Consider the following 21,438-nt stretch of genomic DNA (forward strand, 5'->3'; position numbering starts at 1 on the left):
TCAGGAATTTTTTTTTAAAGAATTTTTTTTTTTTTTTTTTTTTGAGAGCTATAGTTAGAAGATAGTGACTCAGCTTATTTCCTTTGTGTCCAGTGGGTCTTGGATTGGTCTTAAAAGTACTTTAGGTATCTTAACTACACACTAATTTACCAGGTATTTGAATAGTGCAGTATTATTTCTAGAGGAAAATGATCTTCACCTTTTTGTAGTCTGATTCTTTCCCTCTCTTTTTTAGGTGTCCCTGCTCAAATTCCTGTTTTATCAGTGACACAGACTTTGACCACTGGACCTGATACTGCTGTGTCACAAGCTCATTTAACACCCTCGCCAGTTCCTGTGTCAATACAGGCAGTTAACCAGCCCTTAATGCCTTTGCCTCAGACAATGAGCCTTTATCAAGACCCACTGTATCCTGGGTTTCCTTATAGTGAAAAGGGAGATCGAGCCATTGCACCACCTTACTCACTGTGTCAGACTGGCGAGGACCTGCCTAAAGGTGAGATTCTTCTCCAGTTTCAGATTGATATACATGGGGGGTGTGTTGATTTTAAGATGTAAGTAGAGGCCAGAGAAAGGGCTCAATCAGGAAAGACAGCAGAGGTTTGGCAGTTCATTGGACTGTGTGGTGGCGCATGTCTTTAATCCCATCACCCAGCTCTTCGGAAACAGGCAGAAGAATCTGTGAGATCAAGCTCAACCTAACCTGTTTTCTATAGTGAGTTCTAGTCCAGCTGGGAAACCCTGTCTTAAAAAAAGAAAAGGAATAAAAAAATCTTGTTATTCAGTACTGTTTTAGCTTGGTCTTAGGAAGATAAATGATTTTTTTTCGGCTTAGTAAAAGCCTTTCCTGCATAACTTTTCCCATAAACAGCTTTGAAACTATTTCTCAGCTTTTATTTTTATATTTTCAGGCAGTGTCTTACTGTTGCCCAGGTTGGCCTGTAACTGCATTCTTGCTTCAGCCTCCTGAGCACTGGGTTATAGGTGTATACCACCAAATGCTTGACTTGGTTTATGGAGATCTTACATTTTCCCCAGTGTTTTCCTTTTGTAATTTTTAAAGCCTTGCAGAGGACATGAATAATACAATGTCCTCCTGAATTTCCTTCTCCCAGATTGAATTTAATCACATAGACTCAGTTATTTGGGAACTTAGATCTTAATACAGGGAAAAAGAGCAAACCTAGAATTACCATCTAATAGCAGCTTTGTTTGGGGGTATGTTTCCATTTTTGTGTTTTACTCTATAGGCCAGAGAACTCAGTTCTGGCAGGAAATTCATGTTTAGAACTGCAGTGAATAGTGGTGAAGAATAGAAAAGCTTTGTGAACGTACAGTTTTAGTGAATGATTTCTTTAAATTTTTAGATAAGAACATTCTTCGATTCTTCTTCAATCTTGGTGTAAAGGTATTTGCATTTTATCATTTTAAAGTTGCTTTCTTAATATTAAATTTTATTATTCAAATGGTATTAGTTTAATCTATCAGTAACCTAAGGTTTACCAAATGTTATTTATATTCTAGTTTTTGCTTCCTTTTCCCCTTAATTGGTGTTGGCTTGACCTTGGGGACTATATTAGGGACAAACTAATTCCCTGGAAATGCCCTTACTGTGGGGAATTATAGAGACGATCTGAGTTCTTTGTAGGCAAGAGAGACTTTGCTTGAGCTAAGTACTTTTAGATAGATAGCTTCCTAACCTCTGCTATTATTCCTGTTTATTTTACTTTTTTTTGTCTTTCAGGCATATAGTTGTCCTATGTGGGCCCCACATTCTTATCTGTATCCTCTGCACCAGGCCTATATGGCAGCCTGCAGAATGTACCCAAAGGTCTCAGTTCCTGTGTATCCTCAGAATTCTTGGTTCCAAGAAGCTCCTCCTGCACAGAGTGAAAGTGATTGCACATGTACTGATGCACACTTTTCTATGCACCCTGAGGCCAGTGTTAATGGTCAGATGCCACAGGCAGAGATTGGACCTCCGGCGTTTTCTTCACCTCTAGTTATCCCTCCATCTCAGGTGTCAGAAAGTCATGGACAACTGTCTTACCAACCTGAACTTGAATCTGAAAACCCTGGGCAGCTTCTTCATGCTGAGTATGAAGAATCACTAAATGGCAAGAACATGTACCCACAACCTTCCTTTGGACCTAACCCTTTCTTAGGTCCAGTTCCCATCGCTCCTCCTTTCTTTCCTCATGTTTGGTATGGGTACCCTTTTCAGGGATTTGTAGAAAATCCTGTAATGAGGCAAAATATTGTCCTATCCTCTGATGATAAAGGAGAATTAGATTTGCCCCTGGAAAATCTGGATCTGTCTAAAGACTGTGCTTCTGTCCCAGCAGTTGAGGAATTTCCAGAAACCAGAGTTGAAGGTGCACACACTCTCTCTGAAGCAAGTGTGAGCAGCAAGCACGAAGGCCAGGTGGAACAGTCGTCCCAGACACGAAAGGCAGATATGACTTTAGCTGCTCTTTCTCCTGGAGCAGAGGAAAAGGCTCATCTTCCCACTCAGATTTTAAACAGAGAAAGAGAAACTATGCCTGTTGAGCTTGAGCCTAAGCCGACCGTTCAAAATCTGAAAGAAAAACCAGAGAAAACAAAAGATACCAAGACTGCTGCTGATGTGGTCAGCCCTGGGGCCAACTCTGTGGATCGAGTGCAGAGACCAAAGGAAGAGAGTTCAGAAGATGAAAACGAAGTGTCCAATATTCTGAGAAGTGGCAGATCCAAGCAGTTCTATAATCAAACTTATGGAAGCAGGAAATACAAAAGTGATTGGGGCTATTCTGGTAGAGGTGGATATCAGCACGTGAGAGGTGAGGAGTCCTGGAAAGGGCAGCCTAACAGAAACCGGGATGAAGGCTATCAGTACCATCGAAATGCCAGAGGACGCCCATACAGGGGAGATAGGAGGAGATCAGGGATGGGAGATGGCCACAGGGGACAACACACTTAGTGCTTATTGCTCATACTGTAGAGCAGAAGGCTTTTTTAGGTGGTATTTCTGAAGGCTTTAAAAATGACATTAAAATAAAAACCCAAATTGGAACTATGTCCTCCCTTCTCCCTGTACCCTTGTACCAATTCTGGATGAGATTGTGGATATGAGTTTAAGGGATAGGTGAATTTCTGGCGTTGTCATTTTCCTTATTCAAAATTTGTTGGGTAACTGGCCCATAAAAAGTAAACATGAGTTTAGTATTTTTTATAAACAGCTCAGATCATAGACTTAGTTTTTTTTCTTTTGTAAGTTTGATTTGAAATGTTGGAAATGTGTGCTTTTTAGTGTTGACTTAAGTCACAAGAAAATAAACCACTCAACACACTATAGATTCCAAAACATAACATTGCACCAAATAGAAATGTATATTTTATTATGCAATGCCTTAGTCATAAACTGGGCTCAAACATTTCTCAGCCTAAAACACTGTTGTCTTTTAATATGCTTCCAACCCAAAGGCCTTTCATCTCAGTATCTGTCAAACTTGAATAATTGTCTTCTCTTTACTATTACACACGAGGCAGCCTATTAACCTGTGTCTTAGAATTGTTGTATATAGTTCTTTTAATATTCATAGGATATATTTTTGAATTTTGGTGAGTATTTGTTGAACTTGAGATTGCATACAAGAAGAGATGTTTAAGAAATAGTAGGAAATCCAGTGAAATGGCTGTTCCCATCAAGAATCCTTAGCACTGGTTTAGTATCATGGTGCCTACTCGAAAGAAATGTAGATGCTATGCATTTTGAAAATAATCTGCATCTGTTAGAATTGCAGAGTCTTTTTTTTAATGCCACTTTAACACTAATGCACTGACAGATTCTAAATATTTTGTGAGAAGAAATGTTAAATTTTTTTTAGCTTGATAGCTTCTCTAGCAAGTTAGTGTTTTGTTTACTCCTTGCACCATTGGTTGTGTTTTTTACTTTACATTTGCATGTTCAACTTGTCATAGCTGGAATTACTGTACAAAAAGATGATTGTATCTTCTAGTTCGTCTCTGGAGGATGCTGCTAGAAAATGACTCTGCTTTGCATTTTGTAGCCCGTTACTCATGGGGAACGTCTCACCCTGCTTCTTCCAGTCTCCTGTGTTCACTAGAGGCTCCTTTGCATGTTGCACTCTGTTCTCATTTGGAGATGGGACTCTGAATTAACACAGTATTCATGCATCTGTGTTATTTTGTAAAACTAACTGTAGCTTGTTTCTTATTTGTACATACCAATGTGAAAATTTGCCCTTTTTTACGTTGAGATTACCTTTTGATCAGGAAGTTTGAGTGCTATGCAAATAATATGGTAGTGATTTTTCTTTGCATGTCATGTGTAATGTACCTAGTCGAAAGGAGATGTGGCTTTTATTTTGGGGGGCAGATACTTTAAAAGCAAATACAATTCACTTGAATTTGACAAACTGAAGTAGACAGGTTTTCTGGGTTCTGTGATAACTTGTGGGAATGATTGGATGTCAGCTAGGTTCAATGTCTCCACTGTACTGTAATAATGGTTGTTTACCTCTGTACTGTTTTAATTACCCTAATGTCTCTGTGACTGCTGATTTGAATAGTGATTAGCATTTAGATATTTTGTAACAGGATTTTAGTGAGCACTTTGAAAGATAACATTTTATTATGATGGTGCTAGGAAAAAAATTGTATAGACTGGGACATTGCAGCAAAAATTCTTGACAGGACCCATTGAGTTTGTTGTCAGTGTCTAAGTCAGAATGGTTGTAAGAGGTTCTGCTTAAGCCAGTGTTGTAGTATCAATGGCTGAATTATGTATGGCATAAGAAATTTAGAGGATCTACTTTTAGTTCATGGTTTTTTATGTAGGATTAGCTTGTCCAGCAATTTTTATTATGAAAATCACCTTTTGATAAATACCAGATTTAAAATTTTAGTTTGATGTTTGGTCTCAGGAGTCCAAAAGAAGTAGCTCTTTCCAATGTCCTTCATGTTATTATTGACTGGGGTTTGATCTGTTTGTGGAAGTGTTTGAAAATTGGATAGGGAAGAAATACTGTTTGCTTCCTGTCACTCCTATCTTACCTCAATGAAGTAACAGTGCTCCATAGCTCCTGAGAGAAACACTGATTTGCTTCCTGTTTCCTCATCTAACCTTGATATTATGGATCAGTGGTGAAAGAGAATTCTAGCATGTGGTACTTTTCTCAGTGACCTCTGTAGAGGAACTCTGACTTTTGTAGCTACAAATTAGCAATCTTTGCATAAGGTGAGTTTTTTGTTAGGTATGTTTTTAAATGTATTCATCCAGGGGATTTTGCCTTATGCTGAGGTCAAACTAGGGCCAAGCAAGCTTTTGTCCTTCATACTGTCAGAGTACATGTTGGCATATCGCTAGATGAGAACAGTGACAACTGAGTCATTTGTACTGTAATTGGGAATCAGCGACACCTTGTGATCAGATACATTTTGAACAGATGCTTAAACTGACCACTGCTCACCTGTTTTGCTTTAGTTGAATTTCAGCTCAGCCTCTTTCCTCTCAGTATTGTCTGTCCCTCATTTCCCCTCAAAATTCATTTTCCATTTGTGTTCCTTGGCCAGCAGGATGCTGGCCAATGTGTATCCTTGCGCTGTTTCGTACACGTCCACTTCATGGCAGAACTAAGCTCATACTCTTGTCTCTCCATGATAGGAGTAGGCTTTTCACAAACCGCAGTGCTGAGGCAGTTTATTTGCTGGAAACTACTTGTGGAGTGTGGTGTTTCCTCTGAAGGGTGAATTAAAATGCCTGTGAACTGCAAACTTGCTTGCGATTGATTTGGTGCAATAAAGTTCCTTTCTAAACATTTCTGGTTTAGAAAATACTCAGCCATCTTAGAAACTAGCAATATTTATTTTTGCCTCATTTATTTTACCTCCAGTTTTAGATGAGGTAAACTGTTTCACTTGTGGGTACTAAGTAAGGTCCATTCTAGTGTAGCAGAAGAGAAAGCAGATTTGGCTATACTTTTTCTGTTTGTTGTATTTTATGTCTAAATACTATTTTTATTTTTTAAAATCTTAATTATGGCTTCTAGTATGTCAGTTTCAAAAAAAAAGTTTTCCTAATCAATATTGGCCATTTACTTATTATTCTCCCACTAATTGGGACTTTTTTTTTTTTTAAAAAAAGATGTTCCTTCCTCTGAAATTTACAAGTTTTAGAAAATCCTAGAAGAGGGGTGGGTGCATGTCTTAATGCTGAGAAGCAGCAACTTTGGGGTTGAACTTACTTGAATGGATTAAGAATTGCATTGTTACAGAGCTAGAAAAAATTTATGTCTGAAAAATACTAGCCTTACACTGAGTACAAATAATACTTGTAAGCATGTGAAGATGTGATTTGTGATGTTACTTGTAAAAAAGTGTCTATACATATCTATACATATCTTTTGAAGTGTTGAAAGGAAAATAGTACTTTATATTCTTTATCATATCACCTTTTGTAAGTGTTGAATATATTCCTGTTTATTTTTCTATGTTCTGTTTTGTAGCCTTAAGAAGTGTTTCAAACTCTCTGAATGTATAAAATAAGAGTGAATGCCCTACATGGTGTGATGCTGCATTACATATAAAACTGTGCATATATTCAATTTTGTCTGTTGATTGTGGTCTTGATTCTTTAGTCCTGGGGTAGCCAAGTAACATATCACATGTAAGTTTTAGTAAACTCTTTAAAGTAAGATGGTTTCCATTTATTTTTCATGCTAGAACACATTTATAGCAGGGAAACTGAAAACTGGATTTATAGCTTATGTGATGGGTACTGTTACTGTCCCTACCGTATACAAGCTGAGATCACTAAGTGCTGTAGTGGAGTTTGTACTTGAACCCGGGAGTACTGATTTTACAGCACACATTCTATCCTTTTCAGCAGCCATTAAAATGGGAATGTGCAGAATACCTAAGAATTTATACATTAAGGACTTTCCTTTAATTTTTTTTTCAACTTGTGTTCAATAATGTGCTTTTTGAAGTACGAAACTGAAAACAGGGCAGTAAGGTTTTCCTTTTTTTGCATTTTTGTGGTGCTAGGCAAAGCAAGCATTCTTTGAATTACAGTACCTCAGCCCTGAAAAGCCAATTTTGTTAACTTCATATTCATCACCAAATAATTTACCCAAGAATACCGTCAAGTCAGTGCTTGTTTAAGGTTTCCTTGGGAAGCAGAACAATGATCCTTCAATGCAGATACTTGATAGACTGACCTTGGAAGAGACGGCAAAGTGGCACCAGTGATTAGTTCACTAAACTATTTTTTAATAGTTTATAATTTTATGTATATGGCTGTATTGTCTGCATGTAATGTATGTAACCGTACATTTAATTTGCATTGTTAATACTGATTTTATAGACAAACTCCTGTGTTAGCAGTTACAGGCCTTTCTATTGCTATATAAAATTTTAAGAATATCTAAGCGAGGCGTGGTGGCATATGCTTTTAATCCCAGCACTCAGGAGGCAGAGGCAGGCGGATCTCTGTGAGCCTCAAAAGGGCCCAAGACAAATCAAAACAAAGACAAATCCAAAGCCATTGTTTTCAAATTTCATTTGCATGGAAAATACTACCTTATTAACACATACATATATTGTCATCAGCAATTAAGTTGAAAGAACTTTGCTTTTATTTTAACATGTTTTCTTCTTTAGAACAGGATAAGAAATCAGTAAATAAAAACATTGTCTCATTCAGTGTATCTGAAATAACCACAAATTTAACCTGCCTGTAAACAGAATCACTTACATTAATATAATCCCACTTAGGTAAAAATAAACCCTTTGCTTGTTCACACTAATTAAGTGCATAGAAACATAAAGAATAACCAAACACTGGTAATCTCTGAGAAGGGTAATGGATATTTTATTCCATATACTTCTGTATATTTTAATTCTTTTACAACATATTTATGCATTATTCATATAAATTCGTTTTTAGGTCTAAGGGGGTCCAGTTAAAACAAAGGTTCTTTTCGAGGTTGTATGTTAAGATCTTGTCAAATAATTCGATTTTCTTCTCTGGCCTGCTTCATTATTAATCATAAATCCTCTTCCTTGTAAGTTAATTCCATCAGCATATTTGTAAGGACTGGATAACGTCCTGGTGCTCAAACTTAGAAATGAGTATGTATGGGAGCACTGGACACATTGTATTGCTTCTTCTTGCATTCAGTGGAGAAGTGGTTTTAAGGTTGTCCTTGGTTGCCTGATAGAAAATCTGTAGTCCATATAAAAACACACAGCTGGGGTGGAGCTCAGTTGTAGAGTGCTTGCCTCGCATGCATGAAGCTCCAACACCGCATACACCCAGCACACTTGGTGGGACAGGATGATCAGAAAGAAATTCAGTCACCCCTTGACTACACAGAAAACCCCACTAAAATCCAGATACTTAGGCACCAACTGTAAAGATGTTGAGTATGTAGTTTTTTTCCCTCTTGTGTGCAAGTGGGTGTGCACATATGCATGTAGAGGTCAGAGGATGTCCGGTATCTTCCTCAATCGCTTTCCTCCTTAGTTTTTGAGACAAGGTCTCATGGAACCCAGAGTTTAGAGTCCTGCTAGGGTGGCCGGCCAGTGAGCTCTGGGATCTGCCTAGTATGCCATGGCCAGTATTTAAGTCGGCACCGTGGGTCCATGCGGGTTTTGTGCAGCCAGCATTTTACTGACTGAGCCATCTCCCCGGCATGAGCAGACACGGCAGTTCAAAGGAAGCATATATTCTTTAGAAATGTTTTTTTTTTCTTCCTAAATCTTGGTCAGTAGTGATTAAATTTATGCTTACAAAATGACAATTATAGAATGTGAAAACTGAAAAATCCATAGTTAAAGTTAGGGCATTGAAATAATTTTTTGACAGATGTTCAAAAGCACCAAAAGCTCATTAAAAACAATTTGTAAGTTGGCAGCAAACACCTATCTTCCAACAATGGTGTTTTGTAGTAGACAATCTAAATTGGAAGCGTGCAAATATTAATAACATAGCAAATATAATTCCAATGTTTATCAAGCTTCATCAGTATGATCTGCCTGCCTTATAAAATAGGGCAATTTCATTATGCTACCATTATTTGGCAAACCAGGTAAGTACAGATCTTATTCAAGATTTTTAAACGGGGCCAACACTAATAAGCATTTGGTACATGAATATGATACATGAATTGAAAATCTTCCCAGATCACAAAAACTTGGAAGTAATTTGTATAGTTTGAAATTAGTCTTCATTTTAGCATACTATGCATAAAAAGGGCTTTATCCTTAAGAACAGAAAAAGTTCTTAGGCTAATTTACAATAAAACTGGCTTCTGATGTCACTTAAGAAAAATCATACTTTCAAGCTCCAGAGTATGTGGGGCCATGAAACCTGATTAAAGTTTTATATGATAAAAATCCCAGGAAATAAATGGCTTATTGAGACTCAGAGTCAGTCTAGTCATCCAAGAAAAAGTAGTTTCCACTCTTCTTTTGTTCTACATCCTAAAAACAAAGAAGCAACAAAAATAAATCAGTACCACTTTTCCGACACGAATTTGTAGAAATTCACCCAAGGGGTTACTTAGTGTTCATCTCTTAGAACATCTCACATACCAGCCCTAGGAAACTCCCTTTATACAAGATATACCTTACGTGGATAAAACTGTTAATATTCTTGGGGAAAACTACTTCATTCCACATTTAAGCTCAAGGTGCAAAAAGCTGATATCCAAGCTGTATTTAAAAATCAAACATTTTATAGAATGGCCAGCATCAATCCATTTAACCTCCCTGCCCAGCTTCTCATTCCCAACAAGACTATAAAGTGTGCCCAATGCTTAACAAGAAGTTCATGTTCTCTTCTCAGTTCGAACTGGGGAAAGATTCGTTTTATGGTAATGTCTATCATTCTTCATCAATCACATGAGATTGTACTGGAATCCAGATAGGTGTTCTGGACCTCCCAGATTAGTAAACCTAGGACTACAAGTAATGCCTAACATACTTATAAAAGTGTTAAAATGATGGTGCAGGGTGACAGGTACAGTCTGAGTAGGAGCTGCAAACGAGTACAAACAGGAAGTGCTTTTAGATTCAGAGTTCATTCACTTTTTTGGGTGATCAATCTTTGTCCTCTAGGAAACTCAAAGTGGGGTGCACAATTATTTTATGTCCTACTAAGAAAAAACCTGCCAATTAATCTAACAATGTTTTCTGTTCAGAATTTTATCAATGAAAGAGCTGGTTCAGACTGAAAATAGTCATTTTTAATTATGGTTTGAAAAACAAAAACGAGAAACTGGTTAAAGTATTCTCAAAAACTTCATTAATAAAACTCCACAAAGCTACTTTGAATGGCACAATGTACTGTTTTTTATAAATGAACACACATTATTAACAGATAACCACAGATACAGCTGCTGCCTGTAAATATGACAATGTTAAAAAAAAAACTGAAACGATACCTTGATTGAGTTGAGTTTATTTATTCGTGGTCTATAGTTGTTTGGATCTCTTCTGAATGTAATTTCCAGCTGAGACAAAAATTTATTCATCCCAGCCAAAAGTGTCTGAGGACTAGGGGAGACAAATTTACAATTGTGATTTATTACGTTCTGGAATGAAAGGTACTAAGATCCACTACTGCCTCTAATTCCCCAATCACCAACCACAGGGATAACACCACCGACCACAACAGCTGCACCTACCTTAGGGCTAGAAATGGCCTTATTTGAACTATCATAATTTGCTTGGTTATAATATTTCTGTGCAAAACAATCTGCATTTCTGGCATAGGAAAAGAAACATTAAGACAGTATTTTTTGCAGAAATGGAGATCAAATGCAGGAACCTTTGTATGTGTGAGGTAAGCACTCCACCATGAGTTAATATTAGCCCCTGCCATAAACTAGCCCTTGCCATAAGTATTAATAAAAGCAAGATGTTATTAATAAGGAGGCTTATAGGACTTCAAATGACATTTTTAGGGGAGAATATAATTTATTAAAAATGTTAGATTTAGGTTATTAAGGCAGAGAAGGGAAAATTATATACTTATTTTTTATTAAAAACTTTTATGCTTAATTTTTACCTGAGTTAATTCTTAAATAACAGTATCAGGTTGGAACATTATAAAGCATTTGTAAATAAAAAGTAAAGATCATTATGTGAAGAAATAAGTTTTATATACTTAAATTTCCTGAAAGGAACATATATTCTCAACTGACCAAAGAATTTCACATGAAAACAAAGGAATTCTGGGAAGCATGGTACTTTTATTTCTTGGAAGAACTATTCAAATAGCAGTTTCATCCTCCTCCTCTAATGTCAGGAAATTCTGTTAGAAGCAAATGAAATTACTTATTTATGGGCCCAAAGTGTTTGCGTACTGGTGACTGTACACAATCCAATGAAATACCTTTTATTTTGGTTTTGAGACAGGGTCCCCCTATAGCCACAGCTGCCTGCCTCTCTTTCCCAAGTGCTCGGATTAAAGGCTTATACCACCATGCCTGGCTCAAATAAGTTTCTGAATGGTAGATTCCTCTATATTACAATCAAGCTAGTCAAGAAAAATGAGGAAAAAGGTGAGCTTTGTCGCTAGCACCTATTAGTTGGGCATATAGTATTAGTTGGGCATATTTTGTTGATCCCTTTGGACTTTGTTCAAGTTTCTAAGGAATTACAAAACTTTTTTTTAAGATATTTTATTTTTATTTTATGTGTATGTGTGTATTGCCTGCACATAGGTAGAAGTGCACCCTGTTGCACATGTGTGTAAGTGCACCCTGTTGCACAATGCCCAAGGAGGTCAGAAGAGGCTGTCGGAGTTATGGACAGTTGTTAGCTACCATGTGGGCGCTGGCTTTCAAACCTGGGTCTTCTGCAAGAATAGTCAGTGTTCTTAACTGCTGAGCCACCTCTCCAGCCCACAAAACTTTCTTAATAAAATCTATAAGTTGGAGGAAAAGGGATCTAGAGCCTTTTATGATTATCTACCTGGGTCAGTGGTTCTATACTATAGCCTAAAAACTATTGGACGTTCCCAATCGAGTATTGCATAAGAATAATATTCGGCGTCACAGAAGAGGAAACTGGGTTACTGTTATCTCTTTAGTTAAAAACAAAAACCGCTATGAATAAGTTTTCTGCAAATTTACTTACAAATTACTTACAAATTTAATTACAAATTTACTTACAATTTACTTCTGAACATTTCAAAGAGTAATTTTACCTGTTTGCAACTGTGTTCTTAGATGGAACACCATCAAAAACAATAACTCGATCTGCTAGATAGGTGGCCATGATGAAGTCATGCTCCACAACAAAAGCTGTCTTCTTCGCATGGAGTATGAAACTAGAACACAGTAATTTGAACAATTTTGATAGCTTCTCAATCACAAAATAGTCAAATTTTTTATTAGGCACACTTGTATGCCAGTGTATGAATCAAAAGTGGTATGCTAGAAGCAAGACTTTTACCGTTTGACAACCCGGGCTGCCATCAATCTTTGTTCAGAGTCCAAATATGCAGACGGTTCATCAATTAAATAGACATCAGCAGGTTTGCCCAAACAAAGAGCTAAAGCTACTCGCTGAAGTTCACCACCAGATAATGTTTGTACCTAAGTGAAAAAAAGTTAGCAACGCATGGAGATACCCAAAATCAAAAATAATGAAATACACAAAATTCTAAAAATAAGTATGTCAGAATACCTCTTGATCAATGATGTTTTCAATTTGCAGAGGCTTCATTACATCAGTCACAAATTGTGGATGTGTGTAAGCATCTCTGATCTTTTCATGTAGTAACTGGCGAACACTTCCCTTGTTTTAATGGAAAAAAGCATTTTAATGCTAAATTATTAGGAAAGAACGCTTGTATTTATAAATCTGAACGCTAAACTCCAGAGCAAAATGATTTCACTTAGCCACCAACATAAACCAATTCTAGTTTTAATGCTTATTCATCATCTAGCTCATTTTATGGCTTTCTATTAAACAGCAATCATGTACAGTAAGTCAAAAAGTAACAATAATCTTAAAATTTAAAAACAAAGCATTGTAAATGATTGTATTTTTAAAAAACATTTTATTTTTAAAATTATTTTATGTGTATGGATGCATTGCCCATGGCGTGCAATGCCCGTGGAGGTTGGAAGAGGGTGTCGGAGTCTCCTGGAACTGGAGTTATGGATGGTTGTTAGCTGCCATGGGGGTGCTGAGAATCGAACCTGGGACCTCTGCAAGAGCAGCCAGTGCTCTTAGCCACTGAGCCATCTCTCCAGCCTTGGGAGAAATCTTTAAGAACAGGAATTCTAATTATCAAAGTGGATTTATGAATCTTGGATAATCTGTGGGAGTCAAACACAAAGTGCACCGTGATAGCTATTAACCCTAGGATGGCTTTTAGGAGTGTAGTAACACCTTTTTTCTTAAGTGTTAAAGAAGTTTATTTTTAACACTAGAGATAGGAAAACAGGACTTTTGCTTTGACTCTTCCCTGTATGCTGGGCTTTGTCTTTTGCTTTTGTTGCACATTTATGAATTTTTATGAATTGTGTGGTTTCTTTTTTTTTTGGTCTTTTTTGAGACAGGGTCTCCCTGTAGCCCTATCTATCTTGGAACTTGCTGTGTAGACCAGGCTGGCCTTGAACTCACAGAGATCTGCCTGCCTCTGCCTCCCGAGTGCTGGAATTAAAGGCTGGGATTAAAGACGTGCACCACCATGCCCGGCTCCTTTTTTTTTTTTTCAATTTAAAAATTTTTATTGATTTTGTGTATTTCATACAGAAAATCATCTTTATACCCCCTTCCCCTCTGGAACCCTCCCGTAGTCTCCCCACTGGAATTGATACATTCTGTTATTTGTATTAAGGCCTATTATGTGGTATTAGTGTCTTCAGCTGTCTCTCAGTGCATGTTCATCCACTGGGATCTAGTCAGCCTATCTACAGTCCCTCCCTTTAAGAAGATCAGCTCTTCCTCACCCAGCAATAATCAGCTGCCAATAATTCTTTGACTATGATTGGGGCCTGCTCATTTCCACAGTTCTGTGCTGAGTTTTTGTCTGCTTAAGTTTGCATGGGTCTGGTGCATGTTGACGCCATTGCTGTTAAGTTCATATGTCCCAGGTGCACCTGTGGGACTATTTCTCTATGGTCATGCACCTCCTTCCTTGCTCTTACAATCCTTCTGCCCGTCTCCCGCAATGGTCCCTGAGCCCTGGGTGGGTGGATTTTGATATAGGAGTCCTGTCCAAGGACCCACACTGCAGACTCTTATTCTGTGTTTTGGCCATTTGTGACCTTGTGCTTTTCTGGCCCTCTGTTACATGAAGGAGCTTCATTGATGAGAACTGAAAGATGCATTAAGTTATACAAAGTGATACTGAAGAAATAATCGTTTTAAGATCATGCTGTTTGAAATATGTAATAACATAAAGTCAGTGTTGAGGCACTAACGTATAATAATTAAATCCCATACAATATCTTCAGAAATCAAAGGGGCTTATTGCTTCAGCCTAACATTTTCAAGTTTCATACTTGTAAACATTTATCAGTATTTCATTTCTTTGAATGACCTTACATAACTACACAGTGGTTCTGCAGCTTTACACCCCAAATACAAAGTCCAGTTTCCACACACCCTCACAAATACTTGCTACTGTCTTTTAGATTTTAGTCAGCTTAATGGTCAGGAAGTGGTATTCACTGTGGATTTTATTTACATTTCCTTAATAGAAATGATGCTGAGCCTCTTTTCACTTGTTTATGGGTCATTACTATTTCTTCTTTGGAAGAATGTTTTGAGGCAAAGGTTCACACTAAGGCTGTGAAGGTGTATCTTGGAAAAAAGATGACAGTTTTTAAAGGGGTTGGGCAGTAAAGGCAGGCCGATTGAGAGGTACAGGTCAGTTACACAGGAAAGTCTAGGCCAGCCTGTGACTATAGAATCTAATTTGGCTAAGAATTTTAATATAGTAATTTTGGGGGTATGGTACATACTGAACCTAGTGCCTTAACTCATTTTAAACACACACTCTACCACCCTTACTATACCCATTACTATAGCAAAAGATTAATAAAGGTATAGGCAGATACATACATTTTAATAACCAAATGAAAGTAACTCACTGTTGATTTGGGACTGATTTTCTGTGGCTTGTAACTGACATTTAGAACAGGTACTTCTCCTGGAAAAGTACAAGTTACAAGTAAATATGACACATAAACTGTCCAGATCTTTAAAGTTTACTTTGTGGGCCAGAGTCAAAAGACAGTACCTCCTTCATCAGGTTTAAGCCTTCCAGCAAGCATTCTAATAAATGTTGTTTTACCTGTACCTGGCAATACAACAACAACATAAAACAATTAACCTTCAAATTTCAAGTAAATCATAATTTCCTACTTGTTATGAACTGAAAAATTTGTTTTAAAGATATCTATCAACACCATGGAATTCTGAATTATAAAGAAACTACTTAAATCTCACCTGTAAAGTATCAGTCTAAGCTTTATCAGGTGGAATAAAGACTAGTCTAACAAATACTTAGTCTACAGAATTTAAGTCTTGAGATAGCTTAAAATTTAGCTAAGTTATCATACAATCTATTAAGGGTAGTATAGATTATTTTATGATAGAAACTATCTATGGCTAGTATATAAAATTGCAACCAAACTAAAAATTGGTTAACTGAAACCTGATACATTGCAAAAATTTTACATAAAATGTTTCTTCTACAATTTTATAAGCTGCAAGATTAAAATACAAATTGTTACCCTTAAATCATAAAAGCAACATCAGACATTCAGTAGTCAAATTTATCTTAGTTATAGTGACAATATAATATTGAAAATATTGGGAACAAAACTGTCAAAGTATATAGAACTTTCTGAGTTTAAAAGACACATGGATATAGGGAAAAAATTTTCTGAGTTACCAATTCATCCCTTTTTTCTAGTCCTTTTGTGAATTTATACACAGCAAACAGAGCAAAGACCTTATTTTCAATGGAAAAAATGAGTAAGAAATATTAACTTGGTTGAATGAACATGATTTAATTTGTAAATGGCACAAAAATGTGAATTTGAAACAAATGTATGAATTAAAACTCAGATGCCAATTCTCAGAGTCCATTTCCCACAGAATAGGTAATTTACACAACTGACTTTTACCTATCACAAAATGAGGAACTTACCATTTTCTCCGAGCATCACCATGATTTCAGAATCTGTAAACTCTCCAGCTACAATTGCTAGCTCAAACTCTCCCATCTTTTTCTTCATCCCAGGATACTTATACATACACATCTTTTTAACTTCTTCTTCATTTGCTGTCTCAGCTACCTTAAAAACAAGTGATGCGTCTCTGAACCTCAAATTTTCTGTTGGAACGTAGCCATCCAAAAAGATGTTTATGCCTGTTAAGAAAATTGTGAACAGATTAGTAAAGACCAACTAAGAGTATTCTTGGCATCAATCTATGCACAGATTTTATACGTCTACTGATCTTTGATAATAGGTTTATATATAATGAAGTGCCACCAGTTTCATGTTCCAACAGTGTAAGCACGCTAGGCATGGTGGATGACACCTGTAATCCCAGTTCTCAGAAGGCTGCCAGAGCAATCAAAAAGCCCAACACCCCTCACCCAGATAATCATGAAATAATGTAAGCTTCATTTTAAGTTTAAACAATCTGTGATTATCTATGTTCCATATCCATATGTGAAACACATTTTTAGTTATTCACTATTAAATTATTATGCAATTTTTTCCCACCAGGTTTAATGCAAGAGTATATGATGTTATTTTTGCAATATTTTTTACATCAAAATTGTCATTTTGGCTCAGCAAAATGGCTCAGTGGGTAAAGGTGCTTGTCACCAAGCCTGAGGACGTGAGTTTGATTCCAGGAACTCACACAGTGGCAGGAGAGTACCATCTTCTGCAAGCTGACCCCTGACTTCCATAAGCACATTGTGGCATGTGTGTTCCCACACACATAATATAAATGTAAACAAAAAGGGTAAAAAGAATCATTTTGCTCTAAAAATCGAAGTACATAAGAAAATATTTTCAGGTAGTAACTGATATGAAACAGCTTTCAGAATAATTTTTAAAATAAGAAATTTAATGAGTACTGTTTTGGATGAAATAATCATGCACTTGCATGTTATTGTTGAGATTTTTTCAGATTAATTTTGAAGTTTCATAAACTAAATAACGAGCTAACTTACTTTTTACTTTTGCTGCACAAAAGTAACAACCATTATTTAAATCTACTTCCAGTAGATGAAAGAATAACACTACATGAAAATCCCTCTCTACTAAAATGTAGGCTTCATAATGGCAAATAGAAATCAATTATTTGAATATAAGTAATTAGTTATACTTTCAATGTATAAGCAAAGACAAAGATAACAGCTGTAATTTGGGGAAGACTTGAAGAAGTAAAGAGATTCCTCATCCTATCTGGATTGAGAGCCACATCAGAGACTTCTACTGAGCCTAGAGCACAATAAACACGAGTGAATCAATTTGTCTAAAAGCAGCATTTTTAACCTTAAAGTACAAATGCTGCTGGGCATAGTAACACACACTTTTAATCCCATCTAGGAAGACAAAGGCAGATGGAGTTCTGTTGATTTCAAGGCCAGCCTCATCTATAAAGTGAGTTCAAGGACAGCCAGGGCTACAAAGTGAGACCCTGACACCGGTACACTTACAAACATGCAGGCAATATACTCATACACATAAAAATAAACAACAAAGTATTTAAAAACAAACAAACAAAAAGACCCAAAGCACAAATGTAAAGTTAAAAAAAATTAAAACCAGGGGCTGGAGAGATGGCTCAGATGGTTAAGAGCACTGACCCAGGTTTGGTTCTCAGCACCCACATGGAAACTAACTCCTAGCTCCAGTTCCAGGGCATCTGATGCCTTCTGGTGGGCACTGCACTCATGGGTACACTCATATACAAACAGGAATAACCTTCACATAAAATATAAATAAAAGTTTCCTTAAAAAATAAAAACAAACAAAAACACCAAAAACTTTGGTGAAGTAGCCATTCAGTCCAAGTGCCTAATCTAGTAATTAAGGAAATGAAGGCTCAAAGAAACAAGTGACTGATCAAAATACAGTTAAGGTAGTCTTTAAATTTTTACTGCATTATCTGTCAACTTAAAAATAAGTTCAAACAATAATCATCTTCATATATAGTTCAGAGATTTTAAATATAGTACACGAATTTCAGTATCAGAAAGTAAGGAGGATGACGTTCTTACCAATTTTCAACAGATAAGGCACATTAGAAACCTCACAAGGACCCACGATTTAGCTAGAGCACTTATAACTAGGATTCTTCAAGAATGACTGCTGAGTGCCTATATCATAAACCTGATTATGAAACAACATAGTGCACAGTACTGAAGAGAAAAGATTAGTAACTGGTTCTAAGCAGGGAACGGTGGCGCACTATGGTACTACTAGCACTCAGGAATCTGAGGGCAGTCAAAAGAACTGCCATAAGTCTGAGAGCAGTCTTGGGTACACAGTGTGTTCCAGTCTCAAAAAAATGAAAAACAAGCCGGGCGTGGTGGCGCATGCCTTTAATCCCAGCACTAGGAAGGCAGAGGCAGGCGGATCTCTGTGAGTTCAAGGCCAGCCTGGTCTACATAGTGAGTTCCAGGACAAAGACCAAAAAAAAAAACAACAACAAAATAAACAAAAGCAAAGCTAACAAAAACACAATCCCACGAAAAACTTCAAAAGTTTAGTTTTGATATCATTTAAGAATTATTAAGTGTGTGCATGTATGTGTGTGTACGGGTATACCTGGGGGCTAGAGGACAACTTTGTGGACTCAGGTCTCTTTACCTTTACATGGGTTTCGCTGACTGAATTCAGGTTGTAGGCTTATATAGCAAGCACGGAGCACTGCCATCTTGTCAGTTCGCTTCATTCATTCATTCATTCATTCATTCATTTGTTCGTTCAATTAATTTTATGTGTATGTGTATATTTCCTGCATGTAGGTAAGTGCACCCGTGTTGTGCAATGCCTGCGGAGGACAGAAGAGGCTGTTGGATCCCTTTGGAACTGGAGTTACAGACAATTGTTAGCTGCCATGTGGGTGCTGGGATTTGAACCCAGGTCTTCTGCAAGAACAGCCAGTGTTTTTAATCACTGAGCCATCTCTCCAGCCCACATCTTTTTTTTTTAAGTATTTATTTTAAGAAGTTTTAAAAATTACATTTATCTGTGTGTTTGTGTACATGTGTACAAATGCCAAGGTGCATGTGTGGAGGTCAGAGGACAACTTTGGGATATGGTTTCTCTCCTCCACCATGTGGGTCCTGTGAACTGAACTTGGGTCGTCAGGCTTGGCAGCAAGAGCCTTTATGTGGTGAGCCATCTTGGTATTCCTAGTCCATATTTTAAAGAGAATTTCGTAAGACTACCGGCAATAACACTGGGGCAACCTTACCAAGTTTTCCTTAAAATATGCAACTAATCACCGAGTAGGTAAGTTATAAACATACATTTTGAAGAAAATATTTATATACTTCTAATAAATTATAAAAACGGGCAATGTCTTATGAAAAGGCTACGATACAGTGTCAATTTAAGGTTTTCCCAAGTTTCTTAGGTATCTCAATTTCCTTGAAGAGATAACTAAGGGGGGGGGTAGAATTAAACTATCACCACTAAGCCAATCTGAATTATTCTTCATCCAGAATATGGTTTCATATATGTGTGTGTGTGTGTGTGTGTGTGTGTATATATATAAATTTTTTTTTTCATTGTTTGTTTTTGTTTTTCTGAGACACAGTCTCCTAAAAACTTGCTTCAAGACCAGCAACTCACAGAGATCCACCTGCCTCAGCCTCCTGAATGCTAGGACTGTGTACCACCTCACTTGGGTTCATAGTCTTTTTAAGATACAGGCTCACTGATCTAGGTGATCAGCTTAAGACATGAGGGAAGGGAGGAGTAAAACTAAAACAAGTAAAAAAAATCAAAAAGAAAAGAAAAAAATGAAGAGTAAAGATACAGAAGATGGAAAATACACTGCTATTTTTTTCAGGAGTCACTTAATAGTTTTTAGTTTCTACTTTTATTTAACTTGCACAGGCAAGGAGACATGGAAGAGATCAGAATCCCTCTTTTCTGAAACATATAAAAATACTAATTTTATTATTAGATTTTTACAAAGCCTAAGTTCCACAACACAAGATAGGGATAATAGATAAATTTGAAATATGAGTTGGGCTTTGTGATATACATGCCTTTAGTCCCAGGACTCAAGAGGTAAAGGCAGGAGAATCTCTATGAGTTTGAGGCCAGCCTGTTCTACAAAGTGAGTTCTAGCCTGCCAGGGCTATATAGTGAGACCTTGTCTTGAAAAAAACCAAAAACAAACCTATACAACAGTAACAAATTATATTAAAACTTGGGGGTTAGAGAGATGGTTCAGTGGTTAAAAGCATTGGCTGCTCTTGCAGAGGACCCAGATTCAGGTCCCAGCACCCACATGGCGGTTAACAACCAGCTCTAACTCCAGTTCCAGGGGATCCAATGTCCTCTTCTGGGCTCTGTGGGCATTGCATGACAAGGTTGCACTTACATGCAGGCAAAACACTCATATATATAAAATAAAAAATCAAAACCAAACCAAAATACCAAAGCCTATTGTTTAAAAAAAAAATTGAAACATGAAAATAAGATGGAACTTAATGAATTTTAAGCTTTGTTAAAGGTGCTGGTCTATTAAAGACAAATCTGAAGATGACAAATATAAACTCTATCTCTACCCTCCCAACAGGAAAAGTCTCAAAACCTTTGATATGACCTTTACAATCTACTCCATTCTCTGAAATGAGTAAATGCCCAAATATGTTTCACATATTTACCAGAGCAAGTTACTTATATCAACAAAAATACATTTTCTACGTATTACAGAAGAGAATAGAGCATATATGAAAATAGTTTTTCAAGTTACCTTCTCTTACACTAAAAGGCATAGTGACAACACCATAAGCACTTGGTACACCATATAAACAGCAGATGAAGTCAGAGAGATAATCTAATACACTTAGATCATGCTCCACCACAATGATATATCTGAAAATCAAAACAAATTTAACATAACATATATAATTAGCTAAGACTCCAACACAATTATTATTTTTTTTTTACTATAGTTGAGAGTTTTTAGAATTTTTAAAAGCATAAAGACCAGAGCAAGTAAAACTAAAATGTATTTTCTTATACAAGGCTCATTATTGCCTTTATTTAAAAACGTTTTCCTAAACAAAAAGAACATCAGCTAACATGAAAGTTTGTAAGTATATATATATATTTTTTGGTAAACTTCACAAAGTGGGAAAAATTATAATACTAAATCAAGATGTTCCCTAAGTGTTTGAATATTTTACTATTTAAC

The 21,438-nt window shown here is 36.6% G+C and overlaps 2 protein-coding genes across 3 annotated transcripts in view; one reads left to right on the forward strand and one right to left on the reverse strand.

The window, feature by feature from the left end:
• Positions 1 to 6,610, forward strand: part of Otud4 (OTU deubiquitinase 4) — a 51,639-nt gene extending 45,029 nt beyond the window's left edge. For both annotated transcript variants that reach the window (XM_008827482.3, XM_029560823.1), the window contains 3 exons: positions 236 to 496; positions 1,368 to 1,408; positions 1,745 to 6,610. In XM_008827482.3, the coding sequence (XP_008825704.1) occupies positions 236 to 496; positions 1,368 to 1,408; positions 1,745 to 2,959 (1,517 nt within the window). In that variant the 3' untranslated portion in view covers positions 2,960 to 6,610. The remainder of the gene's footprint in view (positions 1 to 235; positions 497 to 1,367; positions 1,409 to 1,744) is intronic.
• Positions 6,611 to 7,614: 1,004 nt separating this feature from the next.
• The window catches only part of Abce1 (ATP binding cassette subfamily E member 1), a 28,360-nt gene continuing 14,536 nt past the window's right edge, over positions 7,615 to 21,438 (reverse strand). The window contains exons 10-18 of the mRNA XM_008827483.3: positions 20,995 to 21,116; positions 16,184 to 16,405; positions 15,269 to 15,328; positions 15,120 to 15,178; positions 12,700 to 12,810; positions 12,466 to 12,608; positions 12,218 to 12,340; positions 10,449 to 10,560; positions 7,615 to 9,486 (exon numbers count right to left, since the gene is read on the reverse strand). Of these exons, the coding sequence (XP_008825705.1) occupies positions 9,439 to 9,486; positions 10,449 to 10,560; positions 12,218 to 12,340; positions 12,466 to 12,608; positions 12,700 to 12,810; positions 15,120 to 15,178; positions 15,269 to 15,328; positions 16,184 to 16,405; positions 20,995 to 21,116 (1,000 nt within the window). The 3' untranslated portion in view covers positions 7,615 to 9,438. The remainder of the gene's footprint in view (positions 9,487 to 10,448; positions 10,561 to 12,217; positions 12,341 to 12,465; positions 12,609 to 12,699; positions 12,811 to 15,119; positions 15,179 to 15,268; positions 15,329 to 16,183; positions 16,406 to 20,994; positions 21,117 to 21,438) is intronic.

This window comes from Nannospalax galili, unplaced genomic scaffold (genome assembly GCF_000622305.1).
Source record: "Nannospalax galili isolate Female #2095 unplaced genomic scaffold, S.galili_v1.0 scaffold1272, whole genome shotgun sequence".
NCBI lineage: Eukaryota > Metazoa > Chordata > Mammalia > Rodentia > Spalacidae > Nannospalax > Nannospalax galili.